The 19,838-nt window shown below is 50.7% G+C and overlaps 5 protein-coding genes across 5 annotated transcripts; all 5 read left to right on the forward strand.

Moving 5' to 3' along the window:
- The first annotated feature begins 426 nt into the window (after nt 1-426).
- On the forward strand, nt 427-5,384 carry LOC112895440 (proline-rich receptor-like protein kinase PERK1). The gene is made up of 8 exons (XM_025963389.1): nt 427-1,164; nt 1,823-2,314; nt 2,995-3,081; nt 3,188-3,258; nt 3,552-3,628; nt 3,733-3,880; nt 4,306-4,467; nt 4,805-5,384. The coding sequence occupies exons 1-8, from the start codon at nt 657-659 to the stop codon at nt 5,132-5,134; spliced, it is 1,875 nt and encodes a 624-aa protein (XP_025819174.1). The 5' UTR covers nt 427-656; the 3' UTR covers nt 5,135-5,384.
- A 571-nt stretch (nt 5,385-5,955) lies between these two features.
- On the forward strand, nt 5,956-8,802 carry LOC112895446 (ras-related protein Rab7). The gene is made up of 7 exons (XM_025963395.1): nt 5,956-6,216; nt 6,331-6,357; nt 6,476-6,575; nt 7,741-7,887; nt 7,969-8,049; nt 8,135-8,280; nt 8,389-8,802. The coding sequence occupies exons 1-7, from the start codon at nt 6,164-6,166 to the stop codon at nt 8,456-8,458; spliced, it is 624 nt and encodes a 207-aa protein (XP_025819180.1). The 5' UTR covers nt 5,956-6,163; the 3' UTR covers nt 8,459-8,802.
- Nucleotides 8,803-9,108: 306 nt separating this feature from the next.
- Nucleotides 9,109-10,990, forward strand: LOC112895442 (cytochrome P450 71A1-like). Its single transcript, XM_025963391.1, has 2 exons — nt 9,109-10,063; nt 10,161-10,990. The coding sequence occupies exons 1-2, from the start codon at nt 9,149-9,151 to the stop codon at nt 10,776-10,778; spliced, it is 1,533 nt and encodes a 510-aa protein (XP_025819176.1). The 5' UTR covers nt 9,109-9,148; the 3' UTR covers nt 10,779-10,990.
- Nucleotides 10,991-12,009: 1,019 nt separating this feature from the next.
- LOC112895444 (cytochrome P450 71A1-like) lies at nt 12,010-13,979 on the forward strand. Its single transcript, XM_025963393.1, has 2 exons — nt 12,010-13,052; nt 13,170-13,979. Exons 1-2 carry the CDS (start codon nt 12,105-12,107, stop codon nt 13,806-13,808), a joined length of 1,587 nt encoding a protein of 528 aa, XP_025819178.1. The 5' UTR covers nt 12,010-12,104; the 3' UTR covers nt 13,809-13,979.
- Nucleotides 13,980-17,041: 3,062 nt separating this feature from the next.
- LOC112894025 (cytochrome P450 71A1-like) lies at nt 17,042-18,964 on the forward strand. Its single transcript, XM_025961589.1, has 2 exons — nt 17,042-18,008; nt 18,108-18,964. The coding sequence occupies exons 1-2, from the start codon at nt 17,091-17,093 to the stop codon at nt 18,726-18,728; spliced, it is 1,539 nt and encodes a 512-aa protein (XP_025817374.1). The 5' UTR covers nt 17,042-17,090; the 3' UTR covers nt 18,729-18,964.
- The last annotated feature ends 874 nt before the right edge of the window (nt 18,965-19,838 follow it).

The raw sequence follows: 19,838 nt of genomic DNA on the forward strand, positions 1-19,838 counted from the left end.
TACTGACAGTACTACTGGTTTTGTGACGACATGATCGATCAACGGTAAATATAATCAACCCGCAGTAGCCGGATGATATACGCGCGTCTTCTTCAGTAGACATCATCACCAGAGCAGGTCTAGAGCTCGGAGCTTCAAGCTAGGCAGAGCGCGCGAGGGAGGGGGAACATGCAGGCCGTGGACTCTCGCTCGCTGGCAGCAGCAGCGGCGAGTCTCCTGGGTCACACGACGCCGGAGATCAGGGGGCATGCAGGACAGCAGCCACGCCAGTCGCGAGGCCTTCAGCCCTTCACGGCTTCACCAACTCCGCCTCTGACCTGCAAGCCGTCCATCCCAAGAGCAACAGTGGCTCGCGATCCCACGCAATCCAACCGCAGCTCCCCCGATTCCTCGCGCTTTTATTATCCCCGTCACGTCGCTCGCGCCGCGCCCGGCTTCCCCCCGCACCAGTCGCCGCCCACTGCAGCTACGGCTGCGCGCCCGCCGCTCCCGCGGGTCGCATTCCGTTCCAACTCCCCATCCCCTCCACCTCCACCAGCCAAAAGCAGAGCACCACTAGGCAGGCAGGCAGCTGCGCGTACTCTTACTACTCGTGCGCTGCAAGGAAGCGCGCGCGAGTGACAGGCAGGCGGGCCCAGGCCGGAGCGGCGGCAGCGATGTCGTCGCCGCCGCCGCAGCCGGCGACCTCCCCGCCGCCCAACGGCACGGCCGCGGCCCCGCCGCCCGCGCCGCCGCCGGTCAACAGCTCGTCCTCCCCGTCGACGCCGACGCCCACGCCCACGCCCGCGACGCCCTCCCCGCCGCCGCCAGGGGCGCCCGCGACGCCCTCCACGCCGTCTCCAGCGCCGCCCGGGCCGCCCTCCGCGCCCTCCCCCCCGGCCGCGCCCGCCTTCCCCACGCCCAGCAGCAGGGCGACGCCGGCCCCCGCCACGGTCGCGCCCCCGCCGCCGCCGTCCAGCTCGGGGCTCTCCACGCCCGTCGTCGTGGGCATCGCGGTGGGCGGGCTGGCTGTGCTGCTGCTCGGCAGCCTGCTCTGCGTCTGCTTGTTCAGGAACAAGAAGAAGCGCCACCACCACCACCCGCCCCCGCCGCCACCGCCGCCGCACCACCTGCACTACTACGGCCACCCGCCGCCGCCGCCGCCTCCACCCCCGCCGCACAAAGGTGAGATGCCACCGTCAATCAGCTTCTCTTAGAAAGGTGTCCCGTGCCTCCATTCCCACCACCACTGACCGAGTCACGTCGCCGTCGCCTATAATTCTGCTGTGTTCTAGGCAAATGTTTTCTGTGGGTTTTGATGCACAGTCCTTAATTAGATTCTCCCAAGGTTTTCCTTTTTGTGCGTACGAGATGGATACTCGCTGCGGCACGTATGTCATGTGACTAAAATATTGACCCATTTTTTTGTTTTTGAGGTTTGGCTGGGTTCAAGAAATGTGGGTGACAGGTCTCACGTGTTGTTCATGGGGATAAGTTTAGTATGGAATAGTGGTGGTGTCTTATTCAAAAAAATAATAGTGGTGATGTGGATCTTTGTCGGTGTTCTAGATAATCAAAAGGGTGAATTTTGACAGCAAAAACTGAGAGCACACCGCATGGTCCACAATTTTTGGGGAATAGAGGAATTCACTAGGTTAAAGTCAAATCACAAGGGAAAGATTTGCTCAATTCTGGGTTCCCTATCATGTACAGCGTCATACCCTTTTACAACAGTTTCTTCTCCATTATATTCTGCATTGGGAAGTTCATGTGCAAATTCTTTCTCCATCATTATAATTAGGATCACAACTGTCTTATAAATGGAGTTATTGTTGTGCTTCAGGGGATCAGTACCAGAATTGGCAGCATAATGCCCCTCCACCACCACCTGATCATGTGGTCAAGATGCATTCGCATCTTTCCCCTCCACCTCCTCCGCTTAATGTACATAGTAGTGGTTCTGCCTCAAATCACTCAGGTGGTGAGAGCCGCCCTCCGCTGTCACCTGGCACTGCCTTTAGCTTTTCAAGAAGCACATTTACTTACGAGCAGCTGATGGCGGCAACCAATGGGTTTTCTGATGCTAATCTTCTCGGACAAGGTGGTTTTGGGTTTGTTCACAAAGGAGTGCTACCAAATGGCACAGAGGTTGCCGTTAAGCAGTTAAGAGATGGAAGCGGCCAGGGAGAGCGTGAATTCCAGGCAGAGGTTGAGATTATCAGCAGAGTACATCACAAGCATCTCGTATCTTTGGTCGGCTATTGCATTTCTGGAGTCAACAGGTTGCTTGTATATGAGTTTGTTCCGAACAATACTTTGGAATTTCACCTACACGGTATGTTCTCTTCCTGTATCTGCAATGTTATTACTTCCTCATTCAAAATGCTTTGTATAATATATCTAACGGCAACTAAGAAAGTACTCCCATATTTAGCAGCCACAGATATCCTAGCTAATACCTGTATCATCATACGCTAAAATAGCCTAGTAAAAGTGTGATTTGCAAGGGGAAGCATGTGAAATCAAGTTACACATATACAAAAATAGTTTTTTTGCTGTTTCATTTCATCAAAGCAACAAAGAAGTATACTAAGGGTATGTTTTCGCTCAGGATAATTGAGTACAATAGGAAATTAGATTTTTTTAAGTGGATTGTAGTCCTGTATATTGGAGAATTTCGTCAATGCATAGCAGCAGCCACAAACAAACCCATTCTCTTGAAGCTATTAGCTTCAATGCTACTCCTTTCTTCAGTTTGAATCATATGTTATTTTCATTCACTTTGTCAAATTGTCAAGAGTATTAAAAAAGATAAGAAGATGCCCCATTCAACGGAATGGCTGAGCTCGTGCTAAAGTAGGAAAATGTTTCTGATCCCAATAGTTTCTCAACCACTTTTTTTATAAATCCTGATCATTTTTCTTAGGGTGCACCTGTCATGCATACCATCAGCTACACCCTTTTGGTTTATGGTCCTTGCACATCGGCTTAGGGTTATTTTCACATTTGTTTCAGGAAGAGGCCGACCAACCTTGGATTGGCCAACAAGACTAAAAGTTGCTCTGGGTTCTGCGAAGGGACTGGCATATCTTCATGAAGACTGTGAGCTCACAGCCATAGCTACTTGTTATGCTTTCAGCTTTCTTTTTCGCTTTCAGATGAGCAAGTAGCTACTCTTTACTGATTTTATTTCTGCTTTCATTTGTAGGCCATCCTAAGATCATTCATCGTGACATAAAGGCCTCAAATATTCTTCTTGATCTAAGATTTGAGGCTAAGGTATCCTATGCTTTCTCTGCTTGACTTTCTTTTCCTAACGATTAACACACTTTCTCCATGGACCTGTCATTGTTCCTTGAATGGCACTAGATGAGAAACAGCTATACAATTATTGAATTAGGCTAACCTTTTGTGTCTAGAGTCTAGTTGAGATGAATACATTCAGATGACATAATTGTGAGAGACAGATGTACAAGTATTACCAATCATCATTAAATAGTTGATATAAACCTACAAACCTACTAGCACAACAGATGTGCAAGTGTAATTTGCTAAGTACCTTTTCTTTGCAGGTGGCAGATTTTGGACTTGCAAAATTCACTTCTGACACTAACACCCATGTTTCAACCAGAGTAATGGGCACATTTGGGTATGTTGAATCTTATGGTGCAATCTTATCTTATTGGTTTGAAATTGAAAATTCATCAGGGTTATCTATGTACACAATTTACATTCAGAATTTACTCCTCATAGGTATCTAGCACCTGAGTATGCTGCTTCTGGCAAGCTCACTGAGAAATCAGATGTCTTTTCTTTTGGAGTAATGCTTCTTGAGCTAATAACTGGGCGACGTCCTGTAAGTTCGAGACAAGCGCCTATGGATGACAACTTGGTTGACTGGGTAAGTTGTGCGTCAAAACTAATTTGAATTTTCTACCCACTGAACTGTGGCTAACAGGATCAGCTAATTTCTCATGTACTTTTGCCTGACAATATTTACTGTTATTAAGACTATGAAACCATCATTCTGAAGGTCTGTAATTAATAGCTGCATGCTTTATCTTCAAACAATTATAGGTTACTTCATATTTATCTTGGATAAAAAATGACGTCCTTCGTCTCTTTTTATTGGGTTCCGTGTAAATTTTATATACTCATTTCTCTTCTCTAAACATCTTTCATTTCTTCGACTGTATTGTTTGACCTTGGATGGCTCATGTTGTAACAAACTTTTAAATCATCTCTTCTTAATGAAAAAGATATGTAGCCCTATTGCGTATTCTCGAAAAATAATTATTGTTTGAATTATATCTGTTTTTCCTGCAGGCTAGGCCTTTAATGACAAAAGCATTTGAGGACGGTAATCATGATATTTTAGTGGATCCCCGTCTGGGAAGTGAGTATAATGATAATGAAATGGCAAGGATGATAGCCTGTGCAGCTGCATGTGTTCGCCATTCTGCACGGCGGCGACCAAGAATGGGTCAGGTATACAGCTGAACTATTTTCCTGTCATCATCAGTGCAAGTTCATCGCCCTTGTATCTGAACCTTTATTTTTTTTGTTTTCTTCCTGGAATCATGCTTAACAACTTGTAGCAAAAATCTTCAGACAATTATAAAAATTCCTCTTAGAGACGGACACTAGTTACTCCAGTTTCAGTTATTCAGTAACAAAATAAGAGGCGTCAAACACTGTTTCAGGTTTTCCGCATGGTGGTGTTGCAACTTTATACCCTGCCGTTGCTATGTGATCCACGCAGTGTAATTTCTTGCTACCTGGATGTAATCTAAGGAGAAATCATTTGTTGCTATCTGTCGCGCAGGTCGTTCGGGCCTTGGAAGGTGACGTGTCCCTGGACGACCTGAACGAAGGCGTCCGGCCCGGGCACAGCCGGTTTATGGGATCCTACGGCAGCTCGGCCTCGGACTACGATACCAACCAGTACAACGAGGACCTGAAGAAGTTCCGGAGGATGGCGCTGGGCGGCAGCGGCGTGCAGAGCGGCAGCCAGCGGACGCCGACGAGCGAGCACGGGCAGAACCCGTCGGTGTCGAGCGGCGACGGGCACCAGACGACGCAGGGAACGGAGACGGGGAGCATGAGGAAAGAACACGGCGACAGCGCTGGTGACAGCCAGAGCCAGGTTTCGTGAGATACGGCGGTCTCAACTAGCGCGCATTTGTAAATCCCCCGGCCCAGCCTAGCTAGCTGATTGAATCGACATAACAATCGATCATTGTTTGGTTGAGGTAGATTCTTTTTTTTTCTTTTTTCTTTTTGCTAGATCGATTCACTGTTTCTCTGAGATTTCTCTGAATGTTCATGAGGGTATGTATAGTTGGATACCCTATCTTATCTTATCTCGTATAATCATATTCATGACTCCACTGATTATGAGCAAAGCTGCTGAAAACTGTTGTCTGGCCGCACGAAATTAACATGAAATTGTGCAGCAACACACGAAAGCACGGTGGTTATTGCCTGAAAGCATGGTTGATGCTTGGCTATTGTAGTGGAAGCAAGCATCCACCTAACAGCAATGGAGGCACACAGAAATGTAACGGATACAGGCTGTGGTGCAACTGGAAGCATATGCCTCCCCTGTCAGGCTGTCACCTGAATATTATCTTTTGGTGCACCTGGAGACAGTGCAGTATCCATGTTCAGTTGTTTGGCAGGCAGTTTGCACAGGACTAAAAAAGAAAAAAAACACAACTGCAGCGGTTTGCTCCAGCTAAATTCATTCAGTAGCGATGATGGAATTCAACTGGAAAAGCACAACAGAAGATACATCACAACGAATTTCAACCAAATCTCACCGTTTTCACAGGGCGATCAGCTCGTTTGTACTTCGATCAAGAAGATGAATCTCCCCCAGCTTGTTGTGTTGGCGAATGTTAGTGGCATCAGAAGACGAGCACAAGGCGACAGTGCAGCGGAGTCCAGAGTGACACCAGAAAACGGACCCAACAAACCAACAAGCCAACGGAACGCAACCTTTCCTCCAACACTAGAGGTCTAGAGCAGCGCGGCGCAGCGCAGCTCACCAATCCCGACGCGGATCGCCCAAAACACCAGGCGGAATTTCCAATCCCCTTCCCCACCTCGGGCTCGGGTCCTCGGCTCTTCCTCCCCCTCGCTGTTCGATCCGTCCCCGGCCCTCCCAGATCCGCCCGCGCCCATGGCGTCGCGCAGGCGAATGCTCCTCAAGGTCATCATCCTCGGCGACAGCGGGTGCGCCACGAGACTAGCCTTTTTTCCTTTCGTTCCCGTTTCCGCTTCTGGAGATTCATTAATTTTCTTTTGGCGCCGTTTTCTGATCCCTTCCGCACCTGCGTTTCCTGACAGGGTCGGCAAGACCTCGCTGATGAACCAGTAAGTTTTGCCTTGTCCCGCTAATCGATTTTGTCAGTGTTGAGGGGGGGGGGGGGGGGGGGATTACTCGTTCGTTCGCTCGGGGGCGTGATTCTGGTTCCTGTGCTCGCGCGCGCAGGTACGTCAACAAGAAGTTCAGCAACCAGTACAAGGCCACCATCGGCGCCGATTTCCTCACCAAGGAGGTTCAGATCGACGACCGCCACTTCACATTGCAGGTCCGCTTGCTTCGCCTTGCATTCAGCTTCCTCTGCGATTGGTTGGGGGGCCTTGGGGGGTATCTGGGATCCAGGAACCGAATACTGAATTTTGGGGGTGAGCCGAATCCTGACGCCTCGGTTCAGTCCTGTGCTCTGGATGAGCTCGTTCACGATCCGGCCACCTCAAGTCTGAATTCTGAAACAACTATCAGCTTCGTTTGCTCATAACAGCTTGACCAGGCTGCTACATTGGGTACTTAGGCCGTACAACAACATTCATTAATTTTTGTTAGCGTGCACCTCTCGACTACTCTTGGTGTGGACCTATGGGGTGGTTTGTTGGAGACGTCGAGTGATTCATAAGTGGTTGGGGGGAAAATCTCACAGGAGGGAATGGTGCTTCTGTCAACACATAGTTACTTATATCATATAACGACATTTCTAGATCGAATCCAAAGGCGCACTGTGTCATGCTGATTTTCAGTTCACACTGCATAGTGTAACTCCTCTTATAAGCTGCATCGAGTGCTATGATAGACTGCATAAGGAAGGAGCAACATCCATGTGACTTCAGATTAGACTGCCTGCTTGCAAAGACATTGCTTCACTAATGCAACTGAAAAACAGAATTGGAAGCAGTACTGGATCGTATATGCATATTCTCAAGTTACAGCGTTGTGTGGATATGTTGATTCACTGCGAAGTTTCTCTTCGGGGTATCAATCATCACTTAATCAGCTAACCAGGAAAGAGCAGAGCTGTGCCTCATAGAGTCATAGTTCTCTGTCAAGACTTTTGGGAGACATAGTTTCCTTTAAAAATATGACCTGGTCATAATTCATGTGTACGTATTATCACCCAGACTTCATGGATTGTCTACTGACTTTGGCCAAGATAGTTTATATTTGTCTGGCTCATAATGGATGGTGACGTAGAGCTGCTATCTATTTGCCATGTTCTTTTGAAATCTGACAAGTATTGGCTATGTCAAATAATTAGGTCAATACATGTCAGTACCATTACTGCTTGTAAAATTGGTTCTGCATTTTCTTTTCTTCTAATTCGTACTTGTGCCTGTAATTTCCCTTCTTAATGTGATAGCAGCTCTCCCGCCACTTTTTCTAACATGATAGTAGCTCCTCTGGCATTTAGCTTACCATACATTTGTTTCTGTGAAGCTTAGATATGGGATACAGCAGGACAGGAGCGGTTTCAGAGTCTTGGTGTGGCATTTTATCGGGGAGCTGACTGCTGTGTTCTTGTGTATGATGTCAATGTTACCAAGTCATTTGAAAAGCTCAACAACTGGCGTGAGGAATTCCTGATTCAAGTAAGTAACCTGCTTATTGGTGGTCTAATTGTATTGCAGTTTGTGTCGTGAAATTTTTTTAACTCATTGTTCATGGTACAGGCTAGCCCATCTGATCCAGAGAATTTCCCATTTGTTGTACTTGGTAACAAGATTGATGTTGATGGTGGTAACAGCCGGACCGTGAGTATTTCTCGTCACTAGTTACTACTCCTGCTTCCACCGAATTTATTCTGTGTTTTTGTTGATTCTGTTTGATTTTTTTCAGGTTTCTGAGAAAAAGGCTAAAGCATGGTGTGCTTCTAAGGGGAATATCCCCTATTTTGAGACGTCGGCTAAAGAAGGCTTCAACGTGGAAGCTGCTTTCGAGTGTATAGCAAGGAATGCTATCAAGAATGAGCCAGAAGAAGACATGTAAGTTTGAATGGTAGTAACGTAGATATATACTAGGAAGGAAATATCCTTAGTGGCAGAGGCAGCCCCCTGGACTGTAACTTGATTGACTTTTGCTGACTTGTGTAGGTATCTTCCTGATACAATTGATGTTGGGGGCGCTGGAAGGCAACAACGTTCATCAGGCTGTGAGTGCTAGAAGACATGGATGGAGCCGATTTCCTCGGTTGATTGGTTTGGGGTCTATAGGGTTTGTTGTTAATCGGCTGTGTGTTCCCATATATAAGTATATTTAGTTTGCGAGGCTGCTATTTGTGGATGGGCTACATAGGGGTGCTTATTGTGGACTCCCTTATGTGGATGCAGAAGACATTCATTTGTAACCGCTGCTGCTTGGTGGTTGTTGTACCGGCGCTAGATGGTAGTAGGGTTGGAGTACATTCTAGTCTTGTAATGCTTTTGATTGTGGAGGTGCATGTATGTATCCATGGACTGGTGTTTTTTGCTAGTGTTGTTGTAAATGAAAACAGTCTGGTTTCTCCACTGTGCCCAGTTTTTGACCGTAGAGCCTAAACCTGTCTAGATGTGGTGGCTGCTTTCTAGCCACTTGGTGTGCAGCGTGCTGCTTATCTCTGTGCGTGGAATTTTTTGCGATTGTTGTGAATTCGTCACTTCTCTGAATCCGGAAGGATAACGTCCGTGCAACGATCTCCATCTGCTGGATGCAGATTTTTGTTAGCATCTCCAGCAGGGAAGTTGGAAAACAATTTGCCGCCACGTGCACTATTGCAGCCCTCATCATGGCGCTTTGTTGAATTGTTGTCCATGTGCCAAAAATAAAAATGGCCACAACCTTATCTGATGCTCCGGCGTCTCACCGTTTGCAAACATGGACGTCTCACCGTTTGCAGCACTGTTGCTCGTTGCTCTCGTCCCCCTCCTCTTCTTCGCCACTAGGAGGAAGCCCTCCGATGGTTGGCGTCGTCTGCCTCCGGCGCCGCCGGGGCTTCCCCTCCTCGGCCACCTGCCCCTCCTTGGCCCCCTGCCTCACCGTAAGCTCCAGGCCATGGCCGCCAAGCACGGCCCGGTGATGCTCCTGCGCCTCGGCCGCGTGCCCACCGTGGTGGCCTCCTCGGCGGCCGCGGCTCAGGAGGTCATGAAGACCCACGACCTGGCCTTCGCGAGCCGCCCGAGGGCGCGCATGGCCGATCGCCTCGTCTACGGCCGCGACATGGCCTTCGCCCCCTACGGCGAGCACTGGCGCCAGTCGCGCCGCGTCTGCGTGCTCCACCTCCTCAGCTATCGCCGCGTCCGCTCCTTCCGCCACGCCCGGGAGCAGGAGGCCGCCGCGATGGTTGGCCGCGTCCGCCGCGCCTCGCCGGGCGGCCGCGGCGCCGTCAACGTCACCGCCCTCATCATCTCCTACACCAACGGCATCATCTCCCGCGCCGCGTTCGGCGACGAAGGGAGATTCGGGGTCGACGGCGGTGAGAAGCTCACCAAGCTGTTCGCCGACTTCGAGGAGCTCCTCGGGACGGTCACCATCGGGGACTTCGTGCCGTGGCTGGCGTGGGTCGACGCGCTCATGGGGCTGGACGCCAAGGCGGCGCGCACGTCCGCGCAGATGGACGCCTTGCTCGAGCGGGTCATCGCGGACCACCGCCAGAGGCGCCGTGACGGCCGGCGAGAGCATGACGGCCACCGGGACTTCGTCGACGTGATGTTGGACGTGAACGATGAGGCAGACAAGAACGCCGCCGGTGGAGTCATGTTTGACGACGTAGCCATCAAGGCCATTGTCCTGGTACGCAGCGCACAAATTCTTATGAACTGCTAGATTATTAATTTGATGAGGACGATGAACTGCATGCATGTAACATCATCAAGCTCGTTATGTCCAGGACACGTTCGCCGCCGCCACGGACACGACCTACACCTCGTTGGTATGGGCCATGGCGGAGCTCATCAACCACCCACGCGAGATGCGCCGTGTCCAAGACGAGATCCGCGCGGCCGTCGGCGACGGCGACCGCGTCACGGAGGACCACCTGCCGAAGCTGCGCTACCTCAAGTGCGTGATCAAGGAGACGTTCCGGCTGCGCACGCCGTTGCCGCTCCTCCTGCCCCGGGAGACGATGGAGGACACCCAGCTGCTCGGCTACCACGTTCCGGCGCGCAGCCGTGTCATCGTCAACGCCTGGGCCATCGCACGGGACCCCGCCACGTGGGATCGCGCCGAGGAGTTCGTGCCGGAGCGGTTCGCCGGCGACGACCTGACGACGGACTACCTGCTTGGGCAGGATTTCCGGTTCGTGCCGTTCGGCGCCGGGAGGAGAGGCTGTCCTGGGGTCGGGTTCGCCGTGCCATCCATGGAGCTTGCGCTGGCGAGCCTGCTCTACCACTTCGACTGGGAGCTGCCGGCCGGCGGGCCGTCGAAGCTGGAGATGGACGAGCTGAACGGGCTATCGGTGCGGCTCAAGGCGACGCTGCTTTTGGTTGCTAAGCCATGGTCTCCTTAGCATCACCGTGCTCGAGCGAGGCGTCCATCTGCACGGACGTGCAAAATAAAATAGAGAGTGTACAATCACAAGTCAGTGATCTTGTATTGCTACCAAAGACCTGCACTTGTGATTTTATTTTGCTCGTGTAATCATAGTAATCCTGTACGATACATAAGATAGATCTCTAGCTTTTTGAATGTCATTTGCAAGTGCCCAACGGTTTGTTCCAAGTGCAATTTGAGCAATTAATTCGGTGGGAAATCATCTGCCAACAATTGCTAATAAGATTGTATCATTTAAGAAGAAAATGACTGGACAAATACTGTACACCATCAAACATTTACTAGTCACATTTACAAAATTGTTCCCTTTTCATCAACCTTTAACTATCGAAACCATTGGCTTTCCAAAAATAGAATTGGGCCAATCGTTAGTGTGCTGACATAAATAATGGCTAAGTATTATATCTTTTTTTTAAAAAAAGAAGATATATTAATGACTTTAACAGATTTTGAGGAACCTAAAATATTTCTTATAAGTAAAATTAATTATGTAGGTCTACAAATAGAGAGTGCTTAAGACTAAAATAAATCCTCTTCATCATGGTGATCAAACTAAACTCCAGATCAAATTGATTTATGTTCTGAATTATACTTTGCAGAACTAGATTTTTCTAAAAAAACTAAAGCCATTTATAATTAAATTACCAAATTTTAAAGCCATGCCCCCAAGTAAGAAAAATTAGTATATATACTGCTTTTAAAAAACTGTCAGAATTATCAAATCCACAAGTTAAAAAAAATTGAAAACTTTGTTAAGATACTTATCTGCTACGTTGCCATGTCACCCAAAATTATCTCAATTTAAGTTGGGGTTGAAAAGTGAACAATTTTGAGAGTTAAGGGTTGGAAAGTAAAAAATTTTGTGTTCGAAGGTTATAAACTAATTTCATTCCTTTTTCTATACACAAAATAAGGGATTACGGAATTACAGTGTGATGAAAAGAAAAGACAACCCATTATAAATATTGTGAGTTAATCATTTCAATATTTCGTAGCAATAATGCATGGGACTGCCTATATAAGGGAACATCAATATTTGTCCTGAAAATCTAGACTTGTGCTGATGTGGAAATATAAAGACCGATTTGACCTTAATCATGCGGCGGTTGGTGGTGGTGGTTGTCTTACATCCACACATTTGTTCCCGTGCTCATCGTGCCACTTGTTGATTTTATCAATCTCATTGCGTTTTGCACCACAGAATGGCAGGCAGTTCCATTCTGTTTCTCTGAATTCCACATCCTCGTTGCTGGGAGCTACCTCGATCAACAGTGCCTCGCTCATGGCCGCCTTACTTGTTGCCCTGCTCGCCGTGCTCATCATACCTCTGCTCACCTTCCTTCTGTTCGCCGCCAAGAGGCCTTATTCTCACCTGCAACGCAGCCATGGACGGAGACTCCCTCCATCCCCGCCCGGTGGCCTGCCGCTCCTCGGCCACCTCCACCTATTGGGCAGCCTGCCGCACCGGGGACTCAGGTCGATGGCCGCGTCGTGCGGCCCGGTCATGCTCCTGCGCCTCGGCCAGGTGCCCACCGTCGTGGCGTCCTCTGCGGCCGCCTCGGAGGAGGCCATGAAGACCCGCAACCTGGCCTTCGCCAGCCGCCCCAGCCTGCGCATGGCCGACCGCCTCTACTACGGCACCCGCGACATGGTGTTCGCGCCGTACGGCGAGCGCTGGCGCCAGCTGCGCCGCGTCTGCGTGTCCCACCTCCTAACCCAGCGCCGCGTTCTCTGCTTCCGCGCCGTCCGTGAGCAGGAGGTCGCCGCCCTGCTCGACCGCGTCCGCGGCGCCGGCGGCGCCGTCGTGAACCTGAGCCACCTCCTCATTACCTTCGCCAACGCCGTCGTCTCGCGCGCCACGTTCGGCGACGCGGGCTACGGGCTCGGTGGCGGCGACGGCGGGGGAGGGGCGAAGCTGAGGAAGGTGTTCGCCGAATTCGAGGAGCTGCTCGGGACGGTCCCGATGGCGGAGATGGTGCCGTGGCTGTGGCTGGTGGACGTGGTGACCGGGCTGGAGCGGAAGGCGAGGCGCACCTCTGAGGAGATAGATCGGCTGCTCGAGAGGGTCATCACCGACCATCGCCGGCGACGTCGTGGTGCACGGCGGGTCGGAGACGGAGAGGACGATGGCAGGGACTTCGTGGACGTGCTGTTGGACTTGAGCGAGACAGAGGATGAGGTCGTCGGAGAAGTCCAGCTCGACACGGTCACCATCAAAGCCACAATCCTCGTATGCTCTCTCTCTCTCTCTCTCTCACACACACACACACACACACACACACACACACTCTTGTTTGTTTGATAACCTGACGGAATTCGACGAGATCATTACGATGCATGGTTGTAGGACATGCTCGCTGCCGGCACAGACACTTCGTACACGCTGCTGGAATGGGCCATGGCGGAGCTCATCAACCACCCAACCCAGATGCGCAAGCTCCAGGACGAGATCCGCACGGCCATCGGCGTCGCGGACCGCATCACCGAGGACGACCTCCCCAAGCTACCATACCTCAAGGCCGTCATCAAGGAGACGCTCCGGCTGCACCCGCCGGTACCTCTCCTGCTGCCCCGGGAAACCCTCGAGGACACCGAGCTGCAAGGCTATCACGTCCCGGCGCGGACGCGCGTTGTGATCAACGCCTGGGCGATCGGCCGGGACGCGGCCATCTGGGAGCACGCCGAGGAGTTCATGCCGGAGAGGTTTGCCGCGGACGGCGAGGCGGAGTACCACAAGATGGGGGTGGATTTCAGGTTCCTGCCGTTCGGCGCCGGGAGGAGGGGGTGCCCGGGCGTCGGGTTCGCCGTGCCGGCCAACGAGCTGGCGCTGGCGAGCTTGCTGTATCATTTCGACTGGGAGGTTCCAGTTCCAGGTGGAGGGAGGCCAGGGACGACGGCATCGTTGGTGGACATGAGCGAGGTGAACGGCCTCTCCGTGCGCCTCAAGAGGGCTCTGCTTCTGGTAGCTAAGCCGTGGTCTGGCTGACAAGCTGATCGTGTGTTTGGCTTAGCACGCCAACGGTAGTGCAGCACTGGGCATTAAGTGATATGTTTTCAACATTAACAATTTGGCAAACCTGTTCAAACACGTTTTGAAATTTGGCTGAGACTTAAAACAAAACTCGAATGAAATTTGACCGGAGTGATTCGCGATGAAGGCTTGAAAGTTTGTTTTTTAAAGAATGAAACTACGGAGCTTGAATCTCATCTCAAACCCCAATTAACCGGCCGATAGAGTTTGCTGGGGATTCCTCCCCTTGCATTGGCAGGGATGGAGAAGGTAAAGGGGGCTAGCCTAAGATACAGAGCATAGGATGAAGATTCAGAGAAGAGGGGAAAAATTTCAGGCTTTCAAGGGTTGAGAAATATCCTGATATTCTAGCTTGTTATGTGTCTGCTAATTCCCTTTAAGTAATGATAGACCTACAAACAGGTTCTAGAAAAGTTTACTTGTACTGACGGGGACGTATAACAACCATGCATGCTGATCTGAACAAGGAGCCATGCACGACGTTTTATTCCAACCTTGTGTTGTTTGGACGAAAGCGGCGTCATGACACGACCTGCCCAAGCTACCATACCTCAAGAGCCGTTATCAAGGAGCCATGGTCCGCTGGTTAACCGATGACCAATGGACAAAACAGCATCCATCCATTTCTGTGTCTCTTCTGGCTGAATAAAGCCTGAAAATTTGAATAATGTTTCACTACAACTTTGAAATCAGGTGAATAATTAAAGCCTGAAAATTTATTCTTATCACAAAAATGCCCAACATATTAACGAAGCCTCAAAGTATTATTCGAATTTGATTAATTCTGACAAAATTCAAACAATTCAAAGTGTCTCAAACAGTACATACAGAATCCCTTTTACGAAGGTTGGGATTTTATTGCCAAGAGTGATGTTGCTAGTATTTTCACTTTGGATCATTCATTCAGTTACATCGCGGCATCACGTACAAACGACAATGGTGGCACTGCAACTTCGACGGTGATTGTACAGTAGTAGTGCATGTTGTCCATCTTAGATTTGGCATCTTATCTTGAATTTGACATCTGACTTTGGATTCGTTGAACATGCATGCTGGTTCATAGATGAATAATCTAGGATTTTTATCACTACCAAGATGACATACGTAGTTTAAAAATACCACTGTCAATTATTGATCAGTTTTGTCCCTGGCCCCACTTGCAGGCACATTGTATGGGCCGATGACATGGAAGCAGGGAAACGGTGGCACGCCCGTCTTTATTGTACGCTTTACTTTTCACTTTCACCATTTCTTTCTTTCCACTACCAGTGAATACCAAACGAAAAGAAAAACACCCGATGAGCCCTGTCTGGCTGAAAATAAGAAAAAAAGAAGACAACTTGGTATCTCTTACCCGTCAAATAGCGATGTTCTTTCCTAACTCATGCCCGTCCTGCCCTACAGTACTAGCTAGCAGAAAATAGACCTAGCTAGGCACGCATCTCTTTTACGTACGGCTCACGCCGGTCGCCTAAACACAAACGAAAAATGACAAATGATTGTTAGTATCATTTAGTAAACTAGCAGAGTGCACGTGCACGAGCCAGGCCGCCTCCATAGCAGCCCCAGCCACCACTTCTAAGTCCCGTAATCCACCGTCAGTGCCGCTGACCGTCGTAATTCTGGACATGGAAGGGGTGGCTATGGCGAATAGGGATGGGAGCGGCGGTGCGGCTGCTGTCTAGGCAAGGCGTCGAGGATGCGTTTGGCGAGTCGGCAAGGGACCTCGAAATCTTGCGTAGAGGTTAAACGGTAGCATATGGCAAACGTCGAGGCGTGATCCTCGGATGCGAAATTGACGGGCGGGATTGGGTGTGTATGCGCGGGCAGGTATGATTTTATATGGGTGAAAAAAGTAGGGGCAAAAAGGCAGAAATATTTTAGAAAATGCTATTTTTTCAGCATCCTAAAACTTTTGCATCTTCCAACCTATCAAGCGGGCCCTTCTGTCAGGGGTAGGCGGGAATTTTTCAGGTGGGGGAGGTTTTCAATTATTTTGGATAGTATAGATGAAAGCAGCGTCACTGGCTAGCAGCTACTCCTTCCATTCAACAAAATTTATGTATTTAGAATACTAAAATAACTAACAATTTGGGACGGAGGGAGCGGCGCCAATGGGCTGTCGGAACTGTAGTTCGGTCCACTGTTACTGTACCCTTTTACCATAACATGCGTGGACGGTGGTCCACGAACGCACACCTTTCGCACTACAGAATAACAGTTTCACACATGCCTACGAAATCCATCGTCCCGTAGTATATATTCATGTACGAACTACAGTAGTAAATTTTTTTAGATGCTCGCTTATTCTCTTGATCGATCTAGAAGGGCTCGATCACTTCCGACATATTTCTCCGAGCGACATGCTCCTTTTGTCAGCATATCCGAAACTATCGCCACCACAAAGATTTAATTTTGATGTCCTTGCCAACCCTCATGTAATGGGCGAGCATCGCTAAAAGTTGTCGCCACCGAGTCCTTGATTGCCTAGGAAGTCAAAATGGCCACAACCTCATCTAATGAGCAATGGCCAATTTGACTTTTTAGGTTGTTTGTTTGTGGTGGCGACGGTTTGGAAGAAGCCACAATAAACAGTTACGAGATGTCATCACACTGCATGCCTCAGAGCGTTTCTAACAATTCAATTAGATGCTAGACTTCTTTCTTATCTTTATCTCATTGTCGTTCTAGTTAGAGAAAAAGAAGAAAGACGACACCTCCAAAAAAAACTTAGCACATTGTCCAAAGTTATTGTATGCCCCCACATGATAGAAACAGGTGAAATATGTAGGTGGTCTCATAATGATAACCTTGAAATCCGCTAAAGAGGTGGCACTAAAAGCTAGCTTTTCTTTCTTTTTCTCTCCTCCTTCTACCTTCTACTCCACGGGCGTTATCAAAAAGTTGATCTGGATGTAGATAGCTCGTAGCAGACATGTCAACATCAAGGTTTTAAATCTCCAGCTATAGCTTCCGCTATCTCCGACTATAGCTATTTGAAAGAGATTTAACTAAGTCTTTTTATATATAACTTAGCTTTTAGCTGTCGCTGTCGCTGTAGCCGGCTATAGCTTATAGATAGCTAAATATCTTAGCCGGCTATTTGGAACATTAGTCATCTTTGGAGCAGCTCAAGGACACTCTGTAACTAGTTCAAATGGACACGACACTGCCCTTCTTCTCTATAAATGGATGATGCGTTGATCGCAGGGCAGGGCAGGACAGGGCAGTGCAAGCATGGACGTCTCGCCGTTTGCTGCCCTGTTTTTCGTTGCTCTCCTCTCCCTGCTCCTCCTCTTCTTCAGGAAGGGTGGTTCTCCGTCCAGCGGGGATGGCCGGCGATTGCCTCCGTCGCCGCCGGGGCTTCCCCTCCTCGGCCACCTTCCCCTTCTTATTGGCTCCCTACCGCACCGTAAGCTCCAGGCCATGGCCGCCAAGCACGGCCCGGTGATGCTCCTGCGCCTCGGCCGCGTGCCCACCGTGGTGGCCTCCTCGGCGGCCGCGGCGCAGGAGGTCATGAAGACCCACGACCTGGCCTTCGCGAGCCGCCCGAGGGTTCGCATGGCCGAGCGGCTCCTCTCCGACTACGACATGGCCTTCGCCCCCTACGGCGAGCACTGGCGCCAGTCGCGCCGCGTCAGCGTGATCCACCTCCTCAGCCAGCACCGCGTCCGCTCCTTCCGGCACATCCGGCAGCAGGAGGCCGCCGCGATGGCCGGCTGCGTCCGCCGCGCCGGCGCCGCCGTGAACCTCAACGCCGTCCTCATCTCCTACACCAACGGCGTCATCTCCCGCGCCGTGTTCGGCGACGACGGGAGCTACGAGCTCGACGGCGGCGAGAAGCTCGCGAAACTGTTCGGCGACTTCGAGGAGCTGCTAGGGAAAGCGACCATGGGGGAGTTCGTGCCGTGGCTGGCGTGGGTCGACACGCTCATGGGGCTGGAGGCCAAGGCGACGCGCACGTCCGAGGAGATGGGGGCCTTGCTGGAGCGGATCATCGCGGACCACCGGCAGAGGCGCCGTGGCAGCCGCCGGGAGGGAGACAACCACCGGGACTTTGTGGACGTGCTGCTGGACGTGAACGAAGCGGAGGAGCACGCCGGCGCCGGCGGTGGAGTCCCGTTTGACAACGAAGCCATCAAGGCCATGATCCTGGTACGGACGGAAGTGACTAATTAATTAACCTTCAATTCCTTGTGCCAGAAACCAGCATGTCTAATTTCGAGGGCTCGATCTCTGCACGTACTCCACCAGGTCATGTTCGCCGCCGCCACCGACACGACCTACACCACGATGGTATGGGCCATGGCGGAGCTCATCAACCACCCACACGAGATGCGCCGGGTCCAGCACGAGATCCGCGCGGCCGTCGGCGTCGGCGGCGACCGCGTCACCGAGGAGCACCTGGAGAAGCTGCGCTACCTCAAGCTCGTGATCAAGGAGACGCTCCGACTGCATGCGCCGCTGCCGCTCCTGCTGCCCCACGAGACGACGGAGGACACCCAGCTGCTCGGCTACCGCGTTCCGGCCCGCACCCGGGTCATCGTCAACGCCTGGGCCATTGCGCGCGACCCCGCCACGTGGGAGCGCGCGGACGAGTTCGTGCCGGAGCGGTTCGCCGGCGACGACCTGACGACGGACTACATGTCCGCGCAGGACTTCAGGTTCGTGCCGTTCGGCGGCGGGAGGAGAGGGTGCCCGGGGGTGGCGTTCGCCGTGCCGTCCATGGAGCTGGCGCTGGCGACCATGCTGTACCACTTCGACTGGGAGCTGCCGGCCGGCGGGGCGTCGAAGCTGGAGATGGACGAGATGAACGGGCTATCCGTGCGGCTCAAGGCGACGCTGCATTTGGTTGCAAAGCCATGGTCTCCCTGAGTGCATGGATCGACAGACGTTCGGACGGTGCGCAAGCTCAGTGGTCGATCAGTACTCTGGTTTCTCTCTACCAAGCATATGCATATATGCCAGCTTCGACGGCAGATGATGGCTTTCTAGCCTATAGCTTGCTGCCACTTGTAAGATCGATGATGCTAGTATTAATATGCTACTACGCACAACGTACCTGCTGTCAATAATCAGTAATGGATCATACATTCGTGGATCGAACCCATCCTGTTCTCTGGATCTGGAAGTGTCATGTTCATTTCAATGTACATTCTCCAGCCAACTTTGGCATAGATCTCTCTCTCTTGCAGACTTCTGTCAGCATGCCTGTGAACAAGCTGTTCAATGCTCGCTGTCTATTGTTCAGGGGCCAAAATGACCATAACATGAGTACAAGCACAAACCTTTCAGTTTCATCACATCAAACAACACTACGGGAAACGGCTACTTTGCCGAGTGTCAAAAACACTCGGCAAAGCTCCAAAAATACTCGGCAAATGCTTTGCCGAGTGTTGCACTCGGTAGAGGACACAAGGAAGAGAAAATGTCGGCAAAGGGGACTTTGCCAAGTGCATTTCGTCGGGCACTCGGCAAAGCCTTTGCCGAGCGCAAAGTCCCGCACTCGGCAAAATTTAAGCGCCGTGACGGAGCAGGGACATGACGGACGATTTGCCGAGTGCCAGGTCCTCGGCACTCGGCAAAGATTGTTACTTTGCCGAGCGCCGGCGCTGAGGCACTCGGCAAAGATTGTTACTTTGCCGAGTGCCAAGGACCTGGCACTCGGCAAAGATTGCTTCTTTGCCGAGTGCCATGGACTTGGCACTCGACAAAGATTGTTACTTTGCCGAGTGTCAGATGCCTGGCGCTCGGCAAATATTATTTCTTTGCCGAGTGCCGAGGACCTGACACTCGGCAAAGATTCTTCAGATTTTGCCGAGTGCAAACACTCGGCAAAGTGACTAGAATTACCCATTTTAATCTGTTTTTTCTATTTCATCCACACATATATATCAGAAAAATATATATCATCACAAAGACCACCAACATCACATCTATATCACAAACATCACATCTATATTACAAACACAATCAATTCACATA

The sequence above is a fragment of the Panicum hallii genome, chromosome 5 (genome assembly GCF_002211085.1).
Source record: "Panicum hallii strain FIL2 chromosome 5, PHallii_v3.1, whole genome shotgun sequence".
Classification (NCBI taxonomy): Eukaryota; Viridiplantae; Streptophyta; class Magnoliopsida; order Poales; family Poaceae; genus Panicum; species Panicum hallii.

Excerpts from the sequence above, each read along its gene's own strand:
- LOC112895444 (XM_025963393.1), top strand. The coding sequence starts at position 12,105 with ATGGCCGCCTTACTTGTTGCCCTGCTCGCCGTGCTCATCATACCTCTG. Across the intron at positions 13,053-13,169 it reads CCATCAAAGCCACAATCCTC|GACATGCTCGCTGCCGGCAC; the intron begins GTATGCTCTCTC and ends GCATGGTTGTAG.
- LOC112895446 (XM_025963395.1), top strand. The coding sequence starts at position 6,164 with ATGGCGTCGCGCAGGCGAATGCTCCTCAAGGTCATCATCCTCGGCGAC. Across the intron at positions 6,358-6,475 it reads AAGACCTCGCTGATGAACCA|GTACGTCAACAAGAAGTTCA; the intron begins GTAAGTTTTGCC and ends TCGCGCGCGCAG. Across the intron at positions 8,281-8,388 it reads AATGAGCCAGAAGAAGACAT|GTATCTTCCTGATACAATTG; the intron begins GTAAGTTTGAAT and ends TGACTTGTGTAG.
- LOC112894025 (XM_025961589.1), top strand. The coding sequence starts at position 17,091 with ATGGACGTCTCGCCGTTTGCTGCCCTGTTTTTCGTTGCTCTCCTCTCC. Across the intron at positions 18,009-18,107 it reads CCATCAAGGCCATGATCCTG|GTCATGTTCGCCGCCGCCAC; the intron begins GTACGGACGGAA and ends GTACTCCACCAG.
- LOC112895442 (XM_025963391.1), top strand. The coding sequence starts at position 9,149 with ATGGACGTCTCACCGTTTGCAGCACTGTTGCTCGTTGCTCTCGTCCCC. Across the intron at positions 10,064-10,160 it reads CCATCAAGGCCATTGTCCTG|GACACGTTCGCCGCCGCCAC; the intron begins GTACGCAGCGCA and ends CGTTATGTCCAG.
- LOC112895440 (XM_025963389.1), top strand. The coding sequence starts at position 657 with ATGTCGTCGCCGCCGCCGCAGCCGGCGACCTCCCCGCCGCCCAACGGC. Across the intron at positions 1,165-1,822 it reads TCCACCCCCGCCGCACAAAG|GGGATCAGTACCAGAATTGG; the intron begins GTGAGATGCCAC and ends GTTGTGCTTCAG. Across the intron at positions 3,082-3,187 it reads GGCATATCTTCATGAAGACT|GCCATCCTAAGATCATTCAT; the intron begins GTGAGCTCACAG and ends TTTCATTTGTAG.